The sequence below is a fragment of the Pelodiscus sinensis genome, chromosome 21 (assembly GCF_052426305.1).
Source record: "Pelodiscus sinensis isolate ZL-2025 chromosome 21, ASM5242630v1, whole genome shotgun sequence".
Taxonomy (NCBI): domain Eukaryota; kingdom Metazoa; phylum Chordata; order Testudines; family Trionychidae; genus Pelodiscus; species Pelodiscus sinensis.
The window spans coordinates 7,988,351-8,009,883 of NC_143072.1; the positions used below are offsets into that span (position 1 = coordinate 7,988,351).

The 21,533-nt window shown below is 41.2% G+C and overlaps 1 protein-coding gene across 1 annotated transcript; it reads left to right on the top strand.

Annotated features, from left to right (window-relative positions):
• The first annotated feature begins 2,228 nt into the window (after positions 1-2,228).
• On the top strand, positions 2,229-21,259 carry VKORC1L1 (vitamin K epoxide reductase complex subunit 1L1). The gene is made up of 3 exons (XM_075905100.2): positions 2,229-2,544; positions 16,531-16,640; positions 17,300-21,259. The coding sequence occupies exons 1-3, from the start codon at positions 2,255-2,257 to the stop codon at positions 17,524-17,526; spliced, it is 627 nt and encodes a 208-aa protein (XP_075761215.1). The 5' UTR covers positions 2,229-2,254; the 3' UTR covers positions 17,527-21,259.
• Positions 21,260-21,533: the final 274 nt, after the last annotated feature.

The window sequence follows — 21,533 nt, forward strand, 5'->3', positions numbered from 1 at the left end:
GAGGAAGCATATTTCTGTTCCCCCACTTTTCACCTTTCTCTCTTCATTGCAATCAGACATTTTTTTCTCCACGCTAGTAGAAATTAGAACCTAGATAGCAACAGACATTTATTTCAATTTAAGCCCTTGGTAGGGAGCCAGGACATCCTTTTTAAAATTTTATTTTTATGAGTCTTGAGCACAACATCTATTCTCCTTGCTGCAATAATTTCATAGTGAGTTTCTATGTTGTGATGGATAGTAGTAGTACTTGCAAGCACGCGATGACTAAAGGGTTAAACTCACCCTAGGTAAGGGTGTTGGCAGGGAGCCAGAAGACTCAATGGGATACAGTGCTGAAATTTAAATATATACCTGCTGCTGTTTCTCTTTCTGTGAGTTTTTTAAGTTAGGAGCTGGAGGAAGCAAGATGAAGTAATCAGACAGAATTACTGTGCCTACAAGGAATATTGGGCATAGGAATAGACTGGGCCTTGAAAGTACAGATCAGTACAGCTCATGAGTAGATAGAGAAATTTATGTTTAGTTGAAATTAGGGTATTTTTCTTTGTTTTGTTGTTTGGTTAAACTTCCCTGTGTGAAATCCAAGTGCCTTCCTCTTCCCCCCATTCGCTATGCCAGAGATGCCATATTTTCTTTGTGTTTTAATCTGCTTTTTTCTCAGTTGCTCTGAAATACCTAGCAACTAAATATTTTTGTTTTGTTATTAAAATCACCTTCTTTTAAAGTGATGATTTGAGTCTTGTGTCCTGAAAAGTAACAAGGGGTCTCTGTGTGTGCGCCTACCTAAAACTGAAAGGTCAGCTTTTAGAGACTGCAGTTTGTTTTCTGTGGTTTTTTCTTTTTTCAAGCTCTCTTGTGGTAAAAGAGCTTAAGGTATCCCTTGGGAAAAAGTTCAAGTGTTTTTTCCTGGTTTTCAATATTTTCATTCACTTGATGGTGGCAGCCTATCTCCCAGAGTCAGTGAATCTGTGACTCTGGGGAGCTTTTTTAGCAGAGCCTATAAAGGTAAGGTATTTTTAAGGTTTCTTGCAGGCCCCCACCTTCTGTTCTCAGAGTGCCAGAGTGGGGAACAGCCCTGAGATATGTGTATTACTTTTGTTTCATAGAACAAAAGAGGCACTAATGGCATCATTTCAGTGATGAATGCCACCATTGTGTTGCTTTGTTGTTTCCCATTCCTCAGGAAAATCTACAGAGGCTCATATTGTACTAATTTACTGTCCTATTTGCTAATGTCAGCAAGACCAGAAGGCTCAAGAGAGCAGGCAGATAGGTGGGGTATGATTGTACTGTGGGGCTATGTCTACACTGGGAAGGATTGGCAATGAAAGTGCTGTTGACATGCAAAAGTAGCCAAAAGTGAAAAACCGTCAAACTGCTTTTTCTGCCTCCCATTGTCGACATTTCATATACATATTGCTAGAACCCTCTAAAGAGCAAAGCAATGTGGGCAAACATCTCGTAGTTCAGTGTTATGGGAAGGCAGAGCTGATCTCTGAGCTTCCCGGATTCCCTCGTAGCTCTGTGAGCTCTCCATGCTGAGGAATGTCAAAGTAGCCCAGCAATCTCCCCAGCCTTTTGTTTCAGCAGAAGTAGTCTGCCTGCTGCTATATTCCTCCTAGCAGGGGAGAACAGGAGCATTCCAATGATTTTTTCTTTGTTCTTCAAATGGAGCAGCTCAATAAGATGTCAGATACTTCCCAGAGTTTTGAAAGGGGAGGGGCACATACCTGCAGGGCAGCAGAGATCACAAAACACTGAGCACCGCCATCAGGGCAGACATCATGGGATACTGGTGGAAGCTATTTCTCTCCACAAAACAAACAGCAAAGTTTACACTGGCTTTTTGTCAACAATAAAGGAAGGGGACAAGACAAAAGTCTCTCACAGGGCTGGAAGTTTTTGTCACCAAAACGTGGTGTTTTTCCTGAAAAAAAAGTAACATTGCAGTGCAAATGCTCTCATTGTTTTGTCACCAAAAGGAGAACGATCGGGGAGCGGGGTTTGCCACCTTCCAGCCGGTACCAGACCACGGTAGACCCCCGCCCCCACTGACGTCACGAAGAAGCGAGACGGGACGACCGGAAGCGGCGGCTGCCTTTCCGGGAGTCCAGGGAAGGGCGGGCAAGTGATTGGCCCGGAGACCGGGATTCGAACGCGCGCGCGCCGCACTCTTCCTGGACGTGGCGTCTGGCCCCGCCCTGACGCACCCCCGGCGGCGCGGCTCGCTGGCGTGCAGCGCCACGTCCAGATGGCCGGGCGGCTGAGCCAATGGGCGCCGGGCGCGCGTGCGCTGTTGTCCCCGGGCCGCTCCGCGTCGGGGGCTGAGGCGGAGGGCGGGGGGAAGATGGCGGCGCCCGTCCTGCTGCGAGTGTCGGTGCCGCGCTGGGAGCGGGTGGCCCGCTACGTGGTGTGCGCCGTCGGCATCCTGCTCTCGCTCTACGCCTGCCACCTGGAGCGGGAGAAGGGCCGGGACCTCCACTATCAGGCGCTGTGCGACGTCAGCGAGCGGGTCCGCTGCTCCGCCGCCATCGCCTCCCGGTGAGGGGGCAGCCGCCACGGGGGCTGGCGGCAGAGGCAGCGCGGGGCCGGGGCACTGGGGGGGCGGGAGGACCCGGAGAGAGGGGGGAGGGGCGCGAGGGGGAGTTGCGGATAACGGGGAGCACTGGCTGCGGGGGAGGGGGCTGGCGGAGTGGAGGAGCCACTTGGCGTTTCTGCCCCTGAGCGCTAGGAACGACCCGCCCCCAAGCAGGCTCCTCTCCGCTGAGGCGGGTACCGGGCTGCGTTTCCTTGTCCCCAAAGACCGGCCCGCGGGTTCCGACTTGGAAAGGGGGGGCTGCCCTCCGTGTCCTCCCGAGGGGATGCTTCTGCCCTCAGGAGACGTGGGATTGCTGCAGTTCGTTCTGCCAGACTGGGGTTTTCATCTCAATGGCTGCGGGTGCAGACAGCCTTGGAGAAATGGTACTGGAGCCACTGGCTTGTAAGAGATGACGGGTGGGTCCCGGGCTGCTAGGACATTTTTGTTTCCTCGTAACTGCGGTAGGAATGGCTCTTCTCTTTCCCTGTGTCACTTGTGGGCAGCACGACGGGCTTGAGGAGTAAGTACGTGCAGTTTGTGTTCTGTAATCCATGGTGTTTAGGGTGACAGGCGTTTTTTAGGAAGACGTGGTTAATCTAAATTAAATGGTGTAAATCAATGTTTGAGCAAAATATTTAAGATATTGGATGTTTAGGTTGTTTAATTTTAACAGACAGCTGGAGTACTTCAGCTAATGTTGTCTCTAGTGCATATGAACGCCCATCTACACTTAAAATGTTTAATGGTAAGGATAAGATTTATTTGTCAGTAGTGAAGATATAATTTCAATTTTTTTTCTTACTATTGCAGGAGGAGCGTATCTACTTAGGCTTTAGAAAGCAGATTCAAATTTCATTTCATTATTAGCAGCCTTTCCCTTTTTTGCATGTATTTTAAAAGTCAATAGAAAACATAAAATTCTCTATGGTACTAGTCTGATTTCCATTGGCAAGCCGCATGGTTATTTCATCATACATTTGGCAAATTTATGTATTTTATTTTTTACACGAATAGTGCTGTAACTTAGGCATTCACTGTTCAAACCATAACACACTTTCAAATGTGGTAAAGTGTAGGTAGTTTTCTACATTTTTTTAAAGCAAATTAATAAAAAATGACTTTTAGTTTAAGAAACAAGAAAATTATCAACACAGCATTTTGCCTGCTGACTAGAAATCTCTATATATTTTAATAAATTTTAGAGCAGGAGGGGTTTAGACCTTGAACACATATAAGGAAGTTGTTTGGAGTCTATATATTTTTTAAAAGTGTTATTGTTTTATAGATGCTTTTGGGATAATAGAAGCATACTTACTGCTTCAAACAGTCCAGGCTGAAATGCAGTGAGAATGGCAGAGATGTCTTTTCCTATTTAATACAAATAGCAGTCAAAATACTTATTTTAGTCAATATTGTGATCAGGATTTAATTATAGAAAAAAAATCCTGTAATTGAAAAAGCACATGCGACTAGCTCTCTAATTTAATCTTAACTATACAGGCAGTATTTTTAAAATTAGTTTTACTGTTATTGAAACCAGAATTGCGATAAACTATGTTGAGAACTGTAGGTACAAATCTCTGAAAGGCCGTTTCTGTTGGATCTGGGTGGGGACTTCACTATTGCTTTTCTGCTAGTCATATCAATCCTTCAGTCAGGAAAGAGGCTTGAGAATTGGTTCTGTCTCTTACTTTTAGAAATACCTTAAAATCATAGTCTTCTCTCTCTACCATAAGGTGGTCAAACAATTTGAACAATTGTTAATGATGCTTGAATGGGTTACTGAAGTTATAGCAAAAAATCAAAAGTCTTGTGTGTTTTGGCAGAGTCAAAATAATTAGTTTTTTACAGCCTTTGAACCAGAAGTCAGTGGAAATTCAGTAGTCCCAAGTAACATTTTCAGGATTACCCTTATAGGTTTTTACACTTCCTTTATTTTCTGTTTTCAAAATGTTGTATATGTATAAGGCCTAAAGTTCAAGCATGTAAATAATGAAATAACAGTATTGTGATGAATTTTTACGAAGTATTTGAATACACAAAAGTGCTCTAACTTAAAGGAATTCTGAATTGGCAAGTGGTATTTGGTAATTAACACACTTACAAATACTACTACTGCTTGAGTGTTAAGTTCTTGTGATGTGGTGTTTGTGGGCTTTTATATGTGTTTTCCATACAACTTTATAGACATTCTGAGGGCTTCAGAACATTCAGTGATATCTAGGAAGTAGCAGACGTTTGATCCAATTTGTTTAAGGACTGAAGAAGTTACTCAAGACAGATGGAGTGGTCATGCAAAGGGAGTTTATGGAACAGGTAATATTGAGCGTGCAAGTTCTTTTTAGTCAAGCCATATTAGGAGAATAATGTGCTTACATTTTGAAAAGATTATTTTCTGAAAGTGGGATATGCTGTAGCATGGGAACTCTGATTCTTTTGTAAAGAATGGTTATTCTTAAAACACTACTAAATGGAGATTTTTTTATATACTGTTTCTTGCCTTTTGTTGTATTTCAGTTAAATAGTTGCTGACAACTCCAGCAATAAGTATTATTTCATTGGAACTTAAGTTCCAGTTAAGCTTGGAAGAGACAGTGAAGGCTCAGATTATGGTGTTCAAGCATTTTCAGGTATGCTAGTCATTTTAGTGTTGTTTTTTTGATCAGGTATTTAAATTCACAGTTGAATCCCAAATAGAGTAGTTAGCTGTCAGTCTAGAGCAGGGGTCTGCAGCCTCTCTGAAGTGACATGTCAAGATTTAACCCTCCTGCCCTGAGCCATGCACCCATAGACCACCTGGCTCAATGCAGACCTTTCTGCGGACCACCAGTTGCTAATGGAAATTCACTGTTAATTATATAATTACGCCTGAGTCATTTTGCTAGTGCTGCATGTAGGGAGCAAGGTTTAATTTAAATTATTAAACAGGCTAAGCATTTTAACTTTCTCATGTTAATCAAATTTCATTTTAAATAAAGTAAAATAATTTATGTCCAACACAAAAGGTTTCAATGTTTTCTTTATTTATGACGGGTGGGGAACCCTTTTTGTTTTGGGGGCCATGGACCCACAGAAAAATCAATTGGGGACCACACAAGTGAGAAGCAAAACAACTCCTTCAAAAACCCCCCAACCCTCACTGATGTGTCCCCAACTGAGACACTTCACTCGTCTGGTGCTCCAGCCTCATAGGGTGAGGGGAAGGGACAGGGAGGACTGAGGTTTCCATAGGCCAGATTTACTTTTCTGGGGTTCTGGAGTCAGTAGATTTTATGGATCTCCCCCCCCCCCCCCCCCCGGCTTAGTCTCTGGGGTGGGGGCAAAAATGAGAAGTTCAGTTTGCGGGACAAGGTGGCCAGTGAATGGGATAGGGATGGGATGCAAGATCTGGGTGGAAGGTAAGGTGCAGAAGCAGGCTTGGGAGAAGGGTGTCTGTCCAGGAGAAGTGAGCAGGAGCAAGGGAGTTTGTGGCCAGTTTGTGGCCAGGAGGGAGGGTGCAGGAGCAACTGTGAATGCAGATGCAGGGTGGGAGTAGGTGTCTGGCCAGGGGGGAGATACAGGAGCAAAGGAGGATGCAGGAACGGGCTGAGGGTAGGGTGTCTGGCCAGGAGGGATGGTTTCTGGCCAGGGGAGCAACAGAGGATGTTGGAGCGAGCTGGGAGTGCGAGGTCTTGGCGGCGGTGGAGGGGGGTGATGAGTGACAGGGGTTGAAGTGTGGGGGTCTGGGCACAAGGGGGGATGCTTACCTGGCTTCGTAGTCCCTTGCAGAAGGGAAACCCTCCGGACAGCGCACTGCCGTTCCCCCAGCAGGGTGGGAAGGGGGAGGGAACTCCCCCCTCCTTCTGCAGGGGGATCCTGGCACAAGGGAGTTGGGGAAGGAACCCTGACCTTCCTACCAGACCCAGCACACTGCACACTACCCCGGGGGATAGGGAGGGAGAAAGTGGCGGCACAGAACCCTGCAGTGCCCCAGCTGGGCTCCACGTGGCCCCTGCCAAGGCTCAGGCGGCAGCTCCAAAGTGCCACGGTCTGAGAACGGCTCCTCAGCGTGTTTTGCCTCAGACCCAGCCTCCCCTCCCCCTAGCAGCAGTGGCCGCTGTAACAAAGATCAAGTAGCCGCTTGGTGTGAGAGGAGGTGGCGCAGCTGGACCGGGACCCCGCACACCAGAGGTGGTCCCACAGGGGAAGAGAGGTTGCGCAGCATGCAGTGGTGGGGCAGTGGGTGACATGGTGGCCAGAAGTCGTGCTCCAATGGAGTCACCTATATGCCCTACTGGGGGTCTGGGGAGGAGGAAGCTGTTGCTGCTGTGCCATGCTAGGGGGAAATGGCAGTGCATGGAGCCATTTCTCGTCACTTCTCCACAAGCCGATGTCCCTATCAAGTAGTGCAGGGGTGGCCAACCCTTGGCTCTCGAGCCACATGTGGCTCTTTGTTTAAAGAAATGCTGATCTTGCTAGTTCTGAACCACACGGCTAGCCGCTCTGTGCATGCGCCCCAGTGCTTGCTCACGGCCGACCGCTCTGCGCATGCACCCCAGCGTCTGGAGGGAGAAGCGCATGACAGAGGTGACTCCAGGACCGAGGCATTGGGTTAGAGTGGGGGTGGGAGGAGAGGGAGCTCGCAGAGCCTGGCTCTGGGGGAGGGGTGGGTGCATTGGGTTAGAGCCGGGGAGATGGGGTGCCTGGCTCTGGGGGAAAGGAGGGGGATTGGGTTAGTGAGGGGGAGGAGCTGAAACACCTTAAATTCAAAGTCTTCATGGATACAGAATAAGGCAGCCAACACAGATGTCATATTTAAATTCCAGGGCAAAAAATAAAAACAGCATGTACCTGGTTTATACTGTGTTTCTTCAAAGAAAATTCAAAGGTTATTGTTTGCCTGGCTGAAGCAATTCTGAGATATGAGTCTCTCCCTTATTGTTTTTGCACCTCTCATATTTGCAGTCTGGGGCAGACCTGAATTTTTAGAACTATAAAAAAGCCATAATCTTCATAAGTAAAAAACAAACAAAACCAAAACCAAAAACCTGAGGAAATCATACTAGAGATCAACAAGCTGGAGAGAAATAGGCACTTCAAATTGTGCTAATTTACTTCTCAGTTCAGTTTAATTCTAAACAACTCACAGGATATAATAGGGCAGTAGTGTTAAATTTAAAATACATGGTGGGGATGCTTTTTTTTTATGAGAGAATATTACTGTATTTTTAAAGATTTTTTTTTTAATTTGATGTTTGTTTCTTGTCAAGTTCTCTGAAGATCTATGGACTGGCCGTGAATTTTTTAAGCGAATAGAGACTTATTGTTTTTTGTCCAAAATGTCCTGTAATGTTATTTTTATCACTACATTTTGTGTACTGTATTCAATGCTTTTTTTTGTGATTGTATGCCTTGGGACAGAGTACCAGCACCTATTTCCCCTGCATAACTTAAATGAATTACATTTCCCTCGGACGAACTGGCACGTCTCTTCCTGGGTTGGTTGGGCTACTGACGGAAGCCCGCTCAGGACACGCAGCTCTTAAGGGGGCCACAACAGCATTTTGGCCCCCAGTGTGGTTTTTCAACTTTCCTCCCGGAGTACCGGCACCCTTTTTCTTACCAAAAAAAGCACTGACTATATATAGCTATCTATAGATATATGCAAATAAATATATAATACATGGCTTTTCACACTATCCGCAGCTATTTTGGCTCTTCGTCTCTAACTGGTTGGTCACCCCTGAAGTAGTGAAATGTACAGCAGGGATTTCTGGGACATTTCACTACTTGATGAGGTTGGCATACAGATCTGGAGTGGACGCTCGCATGCCAGTGAAAATCAGCTTGTGTGCCAATTATGGCATGTGTGCCATAGGTTGCAGACCCCTGGTCTAGAGGTGAAAGACCAGTCTTTGATTTGTTAGTGTGTGCAATAGTTTTCTTTTTGTGACTGGAATTTTAAAGGATCTGGTCGTTTGTAGATGAATCATGTGAGACAGTATCTTAAGTGTTTGTACGAGTGGTGGCATGAATAATAATGTGCCATTGATGGGTTCAGATTAAAAGTAAAAGTGTAGTTTTGCTTGTCTATAAATTTATTTATTCTCCTTTTGATCTGGTCAGTTTGGAGATTAATTTTCTGGTCTTCAGGGAAGACAATCTTCCATTAATATGCTGTTAGCAGTTCATATGTCACTCATAAGATGAATCAGGTATTGACTCAGCATTGAAAATAGAAATATATCATGTAGGCTACTAATTGATGGGGAGAGGCTGCCCTCCCACCCCCTGGCATCCATTAGAGAGGCTAGAGGGGGCTGAAGCTTCCCCCCTACAATTCGTACAGAAACATTGCTGGCTGTTCTCCTTTGTCAGGAAGCAGGGGGGAAATGCATAGTTTGCAGTATTCCTCACTTTGGCTGGGGAACACAGGAGGCAGACGAATCTGGGCCTGCCTCGTTTGGGGAATATGACCCCTCTGCTCTCAGCTAGGGGATATGACCCCTCCCCTGAATGTGCTGGTTGCAGCACCCATGGAGAGATACTTCTCACCTGGCCACAAGTTGCTGAGGTGAGAGACATGGCTGGAGCTGCCTGCATACTGATGCCCTTCATCCCCAACCCCAGGGCAATGATTCATACCGATCACATACACTTTCATTTTATTTTCCAAAAAACAAAAATTGAGTTAAGGACCAGAGCAATGCTGGGTCAATCTTCTAGTATTTCTCTAATTATCAGAACGTACTGTTGTATACTTGAATATAAATTTTGTTATATATGATAAACTATAAAATCATTAAAATGGACCAATTTTATAATTAATACACTTCATACTCCAATAGGTAAGTAGAATATTTATATTTAACTGAAATAATTTACTTTGAGTTAAAAAAATCCTGTAAATTAATATTCTGTCCTATTAATATTTCTTACATGCTATATAGTAACTTTTCTTTCTACCATTTTCTCTTCGTTTTGGAGAGGGAATGCTCTCCAACTATTTGTGTTGACACTTCAGTAACATGGGAAGCTGTGAGAGGCTTTCATATATAGCTGATTCCAGGAGGAAGTTCACAAATTACCATTGGATAAAAAGCAGTTTGTAAACTCCTGTTACTATATCTAAGAACAGTGGTAGGAATTAAGGAAACATGCAGAATCTTCACTTGGCAATTACAGTACACTTTCAATAAGTTATTTATTTTATTTTTAAGAATAATTGTAAGTAGCTGGTAGAAATGTTAATTAAAAGAAATCTGTTAATAGCAATCAGGAAAGGAATTGATAGTCTAACTGTTATTTACAGAAGGCTGTCCCAGAGTAGCTTCAACAAAACCCACAATGAAACATGCAGGGATGTTCATGGCACTTTAATATTTAAAAATAAAATTTTAAAACCTCTTAAGTCCAAAGGCTTATTTTTTTCTACTTGTCCTTTGCATGCTACAGTGGACTCTTTCATGCCTTATGATATATTTCTGCTTCCTGGTTGATCTTTAAATGTATGTAATGAGTGGATTGTGTCAACATGACTACTAATGCATAGCCCAATGTGTAATAACATATGGGTGGTAGCTCTGAGACATGTTTCTGGTGGTTAGTGTGTGTGACCACTGGGACAAGTTTAATTTTGCTTCTTGAACAGTATCTGCAGCCATAACCAAGTGTCTATATGTAGATGGTTTGGAAATAGTCAATATTGACCTAGTTTGGCATCTTGAGTTTATCAGATAAGTCCCAGAATAAAGATAAGCCCAATAATTTTTAAAAAGCTGACTTTGACTTGGGTGTGACTCTTTGAACAAACTATTTCAGGAATTCTGTCTTCAAGTTGTTACAAAATATGGAAGGACTTTGACTATCAATCTTTATATGCTAAAACTGGTTTAGGCTAAGCATCACCCAATTAGGTGATGCTTACTGGTTACAGTTAAGTGGCAGAGGGGCTCCTCCAGCCCTGGTCACAGCTGGCCTGCTGCTTAAACCTAACTGGTAAGTATCACTTGGGAGCCCAGGCCTGGTAAGTGGTTAACTGGTTAAGTGTTATGTTTAACTAGTTAAATGATTAAATGGGATTTTACATTCCTACTGTATAAATATAATAATCCAAGAAATATATTTGGATTGTTGAATCAAAAAAAGTCATTGCTTTATAAATCTGCTCTAGAAAATTTTGCTTTTTTTTTTTTTTTTTTTTTTTTTTGGATGTGTGTGTCCAGTTCTCAAGTTGTCCGATGTGGAGTTGCTGAACATTGCTATGTAACCATTAATATTTTTCTTTGTACCATGGCATCTGTTCACCAGTTTATTAAATACAATTAAGAAATACAAAAGTTGTACTTCTGTAACTATTTGGCATAGTTAAAATGTTATGTCCCCGCCCCCTATTTTGGACTTTTGATTCTAATGTTGAAGTGTTTACAGCAGTATAATTTGTTCCTATGCAGGAAGCGGGAGGGAAAAGTGTGCTAAAAAACTAGTGTGCTCACATCCTTAGTGGAACTTTTATAAGTATAACTACTTTGATGTGTGTTGTTTAAATCTTACTCCTGCCCAGCATTTTTTTACTGGTACAACTTTTCAGAGTAGACCAGGTCTTAGATACAAGTAAGGTCAAGTTCATAAGACCTAACCCTTAAACCATTTCTAAACATATGGAATGTAGATCAAAGTTTCTTTGATCTTACACCTAAACTGATATTTATGTTAAAGGTTTCTATTCAGTTCTGTTGTGGGGCAGTTCTTGTAAACTTGACGTATGTCAAGTTTGTTTGATTCCAAGTTAAGAACATTTTGTAGTAGTTACCTTTCTCTTCAATGGTAAGTTCACTCACAACAGCACTTTGATATTGCTTTAGCTGTTGCCTTTCTCAACAGTACTTTGATATTGCTTTAGCATCAAGAGAATATTCTAATATTTTTAACCCTGACTACTGCAACTATTAGTGACTGAGGTAAGGTGAGAAACCATAATGACAATTTGGAATAGAATCATAGAATACTAGAACTGGAAGGGACCTTGAGAGGTCATTTAGTCTAGTCCCCTGCCCTTACGGCAGGACCCAGTATCATCTAGACCATCACTGACCCTATCTAACCTGCTCTTAGATCTCTCCAGAGCTGGAGATTCCACAACCTCCCTAGGCAATTTATTCCAATGTTTAATCACCCTGACAGGAAGTATTTCCTAATGTCCAGCCTAAACTTCCCCTGCTGCAATTTAAGCCCATTGCTTCTTGTCCTATCCTCAAAGGCCAAGGAAAACAATTTGTCTCCCTCCTCCTTGTGACACCCTTTTAGATACCTGAAAACTGCTATCATGTCCCCTCTCAGTCTTCTCCTTTCCAAACTAAACAACCCACTTCTTTCATTCTTCCTTCATAGTTTATGTTCTCTAGACCTTTAATCATTCTTGTTGCTCTTCTCTGGACCTTCTCCAATTTCTCCACATCTTTTTTGAAATGCAGTGCCCAGAATTGGACACAGTACTCTAATTGAGGCCTGATCAGTGCAGAGTAGAGCGGAAGAATGACTTCTCTTGTCTTGCTCACAACATTCCTTTTATTGCATCCCAGAATCATATTTGCTTTTTTGCAACAGCGTCACACAGTTGATTTATATTTAGCTTGTAGTCCACTATGATCACTAGATCCTTTTCTGCAGTACTCCTTCCTAGACTGTCACTTCCTATTCTGTATGTGTGAAACGGATTGTTCCTTCCTAAGAGGACTACTTTATTCATCCTGTTTACCTCAGACCATTTCTCCAGTTTGTCCAAATCATTTTGAATGATTACCCTATCCTCCAAAGCAGTTGCAACCCCTGCCAGCTTGGTATCATCTGCAAACTTAATAAGCATACTTTCTATGCCAATATCTAAATTGTTGATGAAGATATTGAACAGAACTGGTATCAAAACCCTGCAGAATCCCACTTGTTATGCCCTTCCAGCAGGATTGTGAACCATTATTAACTACTTTCTGAGAATGGTTATCCAGCCAGTTATGCACTCACCTTATAGTAGTTCCATCTGAGTTGTATTTGTATTTGCCTAATTTATTGATAAGATCATGCAAGACTGTATCAAATGCCTTACTAAAGTCTAGGTATACCACATCCACTGCTTCTCCCTTATCCAAAAGACTCGTTATCCTATCAAAGAAAGCTATCAGATTGGTTTGACATGATCTGTTCTTTAAAATCCATGCTGGCTATTACCTATTACCCTATTGTCTTCCAGGTATTTGCAGATGAATTCCTTACTTGCTCCATTATCTTTCCTGGCACAGAAGTTAAACTGACTGGTTGGTAGTTTCCTGGGTTGTTCTTATTTCCCTTTTTATAAATGAGCACTATATTTGCCCTTTTCCAGTCTTCTGAAATGTTTCCCGTCTTCCATGATTTTTCAAAGATAATAGCTAACGCCTCTGATACTTCCTCTATCAGCTCCCTGAGTATTCTAGGATGCATTTCATCAGGCCCTGGTGACTTGCAAAAATCTAACTTTTCCAAGTGATTTTTAACTTCGTTCTTTTTTTATTTTATCTTCTAAACCTACCCCATTCCCACTAGCATTCAGTATGTTAGGCATTCCTTTATCAACAGACTTCTTGGTGAAGACTGAAACAAAGTCATTAAGCACCTCTGCCATTTCCAAATTTCCTGCTACTGTTTCTCCCTCCTCACTGAGCAGTGGGCCTACCCTGTCCTTGGTCTTCCTCTTGCTTCTCATATTTTTATAGAATGTCATTTTTTTACCCTTTATATTCCTAGCTAGATTGAGCATATTTTGTGCCTTTGCCTTTCTCATCTTGCCCCTGCGTATCTGTATTGTTTGCTTATATTCATCTTTTGTAATTTGTACTAGTTTCCACTTTTTATATGACTCCTTTTTTATTTTTAGATCATGCAAGATCTCCTGGTTAAGCCAAGGTAGTCTTTTGCCATACTTTCTATCTTTTGTATGCAGCAGAATTGCTTGCTTTCAGGCCCTTAATAAAGTTCCTTTGAAAAACTTCCAACTCCCCTCAGTTGTTTTTCCCATTAGTCTTGCTTCCTTCCCATGGGACCTTACTTACCAGCTTTCTGAACTTATCAAAATCTGCCTTCCTGAAATTCATTGTCTCTATTTTGCTGTTCTCCCTTCTACCATTCCTTAGAATTATGAACTCTATGATTTTATGATCACTTTCACCCAGGCTGCCTTCCACTTTCAAATTCTCAACCAGCTCCTCCCTATTTGTTAAGATCAAATCTAGAATAGTTTCCCCTCTAGTACCTTTTTCAACCTTCTGAAATAAAAAGTTGTGTCTAATGCAGTCCAAGAACATATTGGATAGTCTGTGCCCCGCTGTGTTAGTTTCCCAACAGCACCAAATCCTGTGCTATGGATGATTTTGTTAGTTGTTTTTCAAAGGCCTCATCCACCTCTTCTACCTCGGTAACTGGCCTGTAGTAGACCCCCTAGCACGGAACTATGTTCCGAGGAACACTGGTATTCCGTGAACAAGTAGCAGGTGTGCCGTGACCTTTTCTTTGTTTTTGTTGTTTCTTTTTTTTTTGTCTCTTTTTTTTGTCTGACAATTTTTTTTTTTTAAGAAAATTTTCATAGGTGTTCCGCATAAAAAAATATTGTTTGGTGTTCTGTGGTCTCAAAAAGTTTAAGAAACACTCTTGTGTTTTACCGCTTTTAACCTAACCCAGAGACTCGCAACACATCTGGTTCCTACATCCATCTCCACCTCAGTCCAAGTGTATACATTTTTAATATATAAGGCAACACCTCCTTAATATATAAGGCAACACCTTTTGGCCCCACCTGTCCTTCCTAAGTAAGCAGTACCCTTCTATATCGATATTCCAATCATGTGTATTATCCCACCAAGTCTCTGTGATACCAATAAGGTCATCGTTGTATTTATTTATTAGCACTTCCAGTTCTTCCTGCTTGTCACCCAGGCTTCTTGCATTTATATACAGGCATCTAAGATACCGATTTGACCTAGCCTCCCACTTATGCCTTGTCCCTCCTTTTTCTCTGCTGTTATAATCCATGCTGCCTCCCATTTCCGACCCATCTCCCAGGCCTTCATGCTCTTCACTTGCCTGTGGGCTTTGGTCACCTGATAGAAAGCTGAATATTCTGTCTAGCTATTCTTTGTGAATTGGCTTAGCACATAGTGTTAACATTTAAATTTTACAGTTGATTTTGATTAGTATTATTCTTCAGTAATAAAACACTGGTAAAGATTCCTTTTTGGTTTGTCTTCTCTGACTTTGACCCTATTGAGCAAAAGCTAGTATTTTTGTTTGATGTCATTGATTCAGTGCAGCAAAAAATAAAGTTTTGGTAGTAGATCTTTCTTGAAGATCAGAAGTGTGTGGACACTAAATTGGTATGGTTTTACTACTGTTAATTAGTCTTAGACTCTATCTAGGAACTATCATGTAATTCTTTCTACAATTTTTGGGGGAGATGGTTGTGGCAGTTGGTGGGCATAATAGTTAAACCAATGAGCCTACTTTTCCAGAGTGGCTGATTTGCTTTAACTGTATCTGATCTGAGGATGTTTTGAAAATGTTCTTCATAGACACTTTCAAATCAGGTAATTTTTTTGGAGATGAAACCCACTATCAGGGCTGTTTAAAGCATGGGAAAATCAGACTTAGGGAAACTTCAGCTGATAGTTGGAGGGAAGGCCAGTAACATCTAATTTACAGCCCTCCAACATTTTATTGAAGTTACTTTGCTTATCTCCCTTTTTAGTTGTCACTTTTAAAAATTATACTTGCTTTGCTCTGACCACTAATTTCTTGAAGTGTTCAGTCTTAGCTATAGGGATATGCAGGGTTTGACGAACCGCGGTGAAAGCCGCTTGCCAGCCCCGCACTGCACATGCGCAAGAGCCGCATTGTGCATGTGCGTGCTGCCAGTAAACGGGGCGCCAGGTTGAAATCTACTTGCCACGGGCGAGAAGATTCAATAGATTATCGAGCCCGAAGACGTGAACAATTAGTCAACTAGTCGCTCCCCCCACATTGCTTCCTCGATCAGAAAGAGGTAGCGGGGGGCCGGGAAGAGAAGGGAGTACTTCCCATGGCGCTGCCACTTTGGAGCCTGGGGCCAGGTCCCAAGCTCCACGTGGCACTGTTGCTTTGAAATGCTGTGCGTAGCCCAGGGCCAGCTGGAAGCTCCTAGCTGCACGGAGCGTTGTTCAAGTGGCAACACCGCATGGAGCCCGGAGTCAGCGGGGGAGTCCCCAGCTGACCCCGGGCTCCACACAGCACTGCCTCTTTGAAACACTGCATGCAGCCTGGGGTTCCCAGCTGGCCATGGGCTGCATGCGGCGTTTTAGAGCAGCAACGCCATATGGAGCTCAGGGTCAGCTGGGAACTCCCCCGCTGGCCCCATGCTCCCCGCGGTGCTTTCGCCTTTGAAGTGTAGGAAGAGCCCTGGGGCTGTTGCTACACTTCAAAGGTGGAAGCGCCCTTATTGACTAAAGGTGATATAATCAAAATTTTATGTCCCTACTTAGAGAGCTAGAGAACCATCAGTTCCTAGGACACACACAATTGTTAATTCAAAAATTCCTTCTTGCTGTAGTTGCTATTGGGTACTATTACTTTTATAACTGTATCACTAAAAATTGAAGCTTGCCCGGTTGAGATACATCAGAATCACATTCTGTATAATACGGAAATTCTGCTAAAAGTTTCCTCAATAAATCCTGGTTTAGTATTATAGTAGAGGCAAGATTTTCAAACTGATACCTTCTGGAGAAATAAATGATTGATTATAAGGTGTCTTTCATTTTTTGTGTGGCTATATTGGTACTAAATTTACTAAATCCCAATTTTAGGATAGATGTGTGGAACAGAGTTTGTATCCAGTGCACTCAGTGTGGAATTTGGTTAGAAAGAAGCAGATCTCAAATCTGGGGTTATTGGTGTTTACTATCTTACAGATGGGGTCGAGGATTTGGTCTGTTGGGTTCCATCTTTGGGAAGGACAGTGCAATAAATCAGCCAAACAGTGTCTTTGGACTTGTATTTTATATACTACAAATGTTACTTGGTAAGTAATTCCATTTATGGTCTAAAATATATAATGTTGGTATTAATAAAACAGGACATTGATATAAACATTGCTAAACCTGGATGAAACCATGGTGAATTGAACTGGTCTGAGTCAGTTTACCCCAGTCTAGCTTTCCAGCCACAGTGGTAGCACTATAGAGGCTACTAATATAGCAAACTAGCCATATTGTTCACGCCAACTAGCCACACTCAACCGGGCAAATAGCCACATGTTGGACATCATGATTCTATATCATTAATATAAGCATTGGCATAAAGACTGAGTGTGGCAAGGAGGCAAAAAAGTGGGATGAGATGTGTGACTAGAACACACATGAAAATCCATCTCTGCCTGGTCCCTGTAATCTGAATAAAACCAATACAAATGTTCATAGACCTAACCTGATCAACCTGTAACTTTCCTATAATTCAGAATATGAAATGATAAAAATACCACTTGTACTGCTGATTCTAAAAATACAGAACCTAGAAACGCTGCTCCAGATTGTGATTTGCAACCAGAGTGGTCTCATGGTATTTTAAACAGAGCTCTATGAATAGTTAAAATTTTAGTCCTCAGTGTGTTTTTTGGTTTTGCTTTCCCTCTGGAATGAAGGCATTAAAGTAGCAATAATAACTTTCTGTCTTTTGTTGCAGGTATGACAGCAAGTGCAGTAGCAGCTCTAATCCTCATGACATCCTCCATAGTGTCAGTAATAGGGTCACTGTACCTAGCATACATTCTGTACTTTGTGCTGAAGGAATTTTGCATTATTTGCGTCACCACATATTTGCTGAACTTCATTCTCTTTATCATCAACTACAAACGACTAGTTTACTTGAATGAGGCCTGGAAACGGCAACTCCAACCAAAACAGGAATAACGAGTTTGAACTTTTGACTGATAGTCTGAAGACCTGACTTCCATTTAAGTTTGTTTTGCAGTAATTTTTATTTTTCATATCAGACACTTTCCCCAAGAATCATAACTGATTTTTTTAAATAACTGTAAATTGGAAGGGGCCCTAGATAATTTCTGTGCTAATCTTCTATTTAAATATGGCTATACAAGAGAAAGCTCTAATACAATCAAAGACAAGCTTTAACTTTACTTTGAAGAAGTTAATTAGCCACACAAAATCTAGACTTCTTGTAAATTGGGTAACGCTAGAAAATATCCTGTGTATAAATTCAATTTCAGATATAACAAGATGGATCATGACATTTAAATATGCTAGAATAGTAGTACCATATTTAATGTTGCCATGTTTACAGTATGCATATTACATTTTTAGCAGATGGACTTAAACCTGTAGATTTGACTAAAACATGATATTGTAAATAACTAGAAATACTGAATCCATTCCTGCAGAATTCTCACTGTACAGTCAATTTTGTTAGTGTAGCAACTTTAAGAATGTTCAGCTTATAGTTGATTGATTGAAATAATGGAAGGAATGAGCCACATAGATATTGTCTTGTGAGAAGCACTAGTAGTAGTGCAGCAACACAAGTGAGGTTTGCTCCATCCTTTTCCCTATTAATGAAGATGGAATTAAAGCGAAAACTTCAGGTATATCCAGTAATGGAATTACGATTTAATATCTGTATAGAATGAAGATTGTTTAACATGGACTAAAAGAAGTCACCATTGGGGAAATTAATACCGGAAGGGCATGGTATTCTGAAACTGGAGAAACATCTTGTAGAAGATATCTGAGAAGCCATTGTAAGAAGTGCTAACATTTTGGGCGGATCTGTGTTCCATTTTAAACTGGTGTCAGGCAGCTCAACAATTTGACATTACATTGGAAGGCTGCGAAACAGAATTGTCATTTACAGTGGGTCCCAGAGACTGACTAAGCTTGCTGAGTAATGCACTGACTAAACAAATTTCACTGATCTTGTTCAGGATCTTTGATTTGTGTTATATTTAGAAATGAACTTTAGGACTGACACGTATTGGCCTTTCAAGGGGCCTTATCTGTTTAAGTGGGATAAGTAAGCAAACATGCTCTTGAAAATGAATCACAGGAGTGCTATCATTGCTCTTTCTAATAATTAATTTTAAAAAGTAAACAATTTTAAACAGTGTTTCTACCCTCAGTATCCTGAAGTAGAATGTTGAAAGTGCCTTCTGTCTTGAATTGTTAAACCAAATGTTTTGTGTGTTGAACTTGGCAGGCAGAAGTGTCCTTGCTATTTAACAAATACAAAACTTACAATATGTAGAAAAGTATTCAGTGGTGCGGCTTAGTCTCTAGAATGAGAAGTGGTAGCAATGTGATTGGTTCCTGTTCATTTAAGCCAATGTGTTAGACAGCGAGACACCCATGGGGCTGATGATCTGATACATCGTTTACCCTTAAAAAAGCTAAATACTCTATTTCTGAAACTTGGTGAATCCAGAGTACAGTGATTCATCAGTTTCTCACAGCTGGTGCCATGCTTTTTCTGCCCTCATGTCAGCTAGGTTGATCTAGATCTTTTAAAGATTATATCTTCAGATTTAGAAGCCAGTTTAGTTGATTCTACTAAATGTGAATCTACTTAAGGGATGCTGTTTTTATGTGTTGTACTGTAAAATGGATTAAACACTAAAGCATTGAAAAACTTAATTGTGTGAAAGTATGATGTATAATAGTGATAATAAATATTTAGGATGACTTCACATCAGTATTTAAATTACTGAGGAGGTAACTGTCTGGTTTTTACCTTGGAGGCAGGTGGAAATTGGTTTATGAATGGAGTTCTATGGTATATGAGTAACATCTGTTACATGTAACACTAAACAATGTCTTTTGTCTAACAACTCTAGACAGGTACTCATTAAATACATTTTGTATTAATTTGGAGTAGAGCTAAAGCTTGTCTTGATGTTTAGTTTTCTCTCAAATGCCTTGAACTTTGACGTGAGAAATGTTAAATTGGGCACCTCCACACTTTACCCTCCTTGCTCGTGGTTTGGGGAAACACCACTGTTGTATGGATTTGTTTTGAAATGTTCATGCAATCTGCATATATCTCTTCAATGAAAGAAAAGATGAACATGTGCTGCTTGAAATGATTAATCACAACGCTAATAGTGTGAGAATAAGCAGCAGTGGAGACAAGTATAATAAATGATTATTTGGTATAATTAATGACTTAATGCATAAAACCCCTCAAACCATCCACGGAAAATATAGGTGTTGACTATCTTCACTGTGTCCCTGTGCTTAACTGTGTGGGCATAATCTGTCACTTCAAAGATTGTTCAGCAGACTCATCCAGGGCTAGATTTCCAAAAGGCACCCTCCTGTGGCTCCTGTTTGCAAGTATATCAGGCTTGACCCCCATAAGAGTTTGCAGCTATGCTGTGTGCACACTCTTGCAAATCTGACCCTTAATTTAAAATCTTTCATGGGTGCTTTTCTAGTGTTTACTTTATATTTCATCTTAACATGGAAGTAACACTTGCTAGAAAAATGACCTCTTCCTCTTGTGTTCCTCTTTGTCAGAGAAACTGCAATTTGTCTTAAAGGGAAAAACAATTATATTCTTGGTAGAAATTTATACCCTGCTTGTAACCTGCTTCCAAATCTTGACCTCTCCTCTTCACTGCTGTCAATGAGAGAGCATTTTTCTTCCAGTAAAACAGCTCAGGTCATAATTAGAAATATGCCAGGTATCAGACTAGTACTTATTCCAGCCCCTTCCTGACCCAGAGTCAATGTCATACCAAATGTACCAACGGATGATAATTTGAGCTTTTCCAAATTAAAGGAAACTTCTGGTAAACTTTCATAGAAAGATTGGGGTACGAGAATACAGCAAAATGCTGACACATGATATCCAGACTTAAACAAAACAAAAAAAACCCTCAACCCCAACTATGGCCTCAGCACTCATAGGTTTGTGCTTTCTTCAAAATACACATTTGGATTTCTACTCTTTCAGGTTTTGGAGGAGAGGGAAAAGAATCAAATCCCAAGACTTGCTTAAGAAGCAAACATTCCTGAAAAGTCTTGTTACTGTAAGATATTTGCTATAAAAAGGCCAATGAAACATTTCCCACCGCTTTTTAGTATCTGAGGTGAGAACAAATCTCTCCATTTTGGAGGAGAGAAATTTCTGTATGCTGTAGTACTCGTCTTCTGCTGTACTAAGTCTCTGATAGGTCTTGATTGGTAAAAACGGTTGGTTAGGTGCTTCAGGAGGCAAGTGTGGCTCCTAATTTTGTTTGAACTAAACTTAAATAAACAATCTGATAAAACTTGACTTTGGTTTAGCCAACATTGTTTAAACATAATCTAGACAAAAAACTAGTCCAAAAAAGTGAAGTATTCTGTTACCGTAAAACTGTATTAAGCATGGCCTAAATATTAGGTGTGTGTTCTGTATAGTATGTTCCATCTAATATTTATTACTAGTGCTTTAAACTCCAGAGTGAACATCCTTTTAAAGTGGAGTCATTGGGCAGATGTTCCTTTAACAGTATAGGTCGAGAGACTCTATATCAGAGATTTAGAATACAATTTTGCTAACAGGTAAAGGAATCCAATGTAAATATATGAGAATGTTTATTTGTTGCACAACTTTTTTGGTATAAAAAAATAAATGTAGAAATTACCTGTGGATGTCTTGCTGCAATCATTCTTATACTGCAGTAGTGCAGTTCAAACAAAGAGCTTGAATGAACCCAATCAGAGGCCTTTTTGGACTCAGTCTGAGCCTTAGAAACTGTTTTTAAAGCCAGTACTGTAAATTTGTTTGTAGAAATGTACTCAGTTGTGATTTCTTTTTTCAAAAGAAGATATGTTAGCAGTAGAAGGTTGAAGCATTGAGTCCCCAGAGATACTAGTGCAGAAATTCCTGTAGCTTCATTGTGTATTGGTGAATGTTGTGTGCA

Bases quoted from the DNA above. Each gene is read 5' to 3' on its own strand.
- VKORC1L1 (XM_075905100.2), top strand. From the start codon at position 2,255: ATGGCCGGGCGGCTGAGCCAATGGGCGCCGGGCGCGCGTGCGCTGTTG. The intron at 2,545-16,530 runs GTGAGGGGGCAG...ACTATCTTACAG, and splicing joins TCCGCCGCCATCGCCTCCCG to ATGGGGTCGAGGATTTGGTC. The intron at 16,641-17,299 runs GTAAGTAATTCC...CTTTTGTTGCAG, and splicing joins TATACTACAAATGTTACTTG to GTATGACAGCAAGTGCAGTA.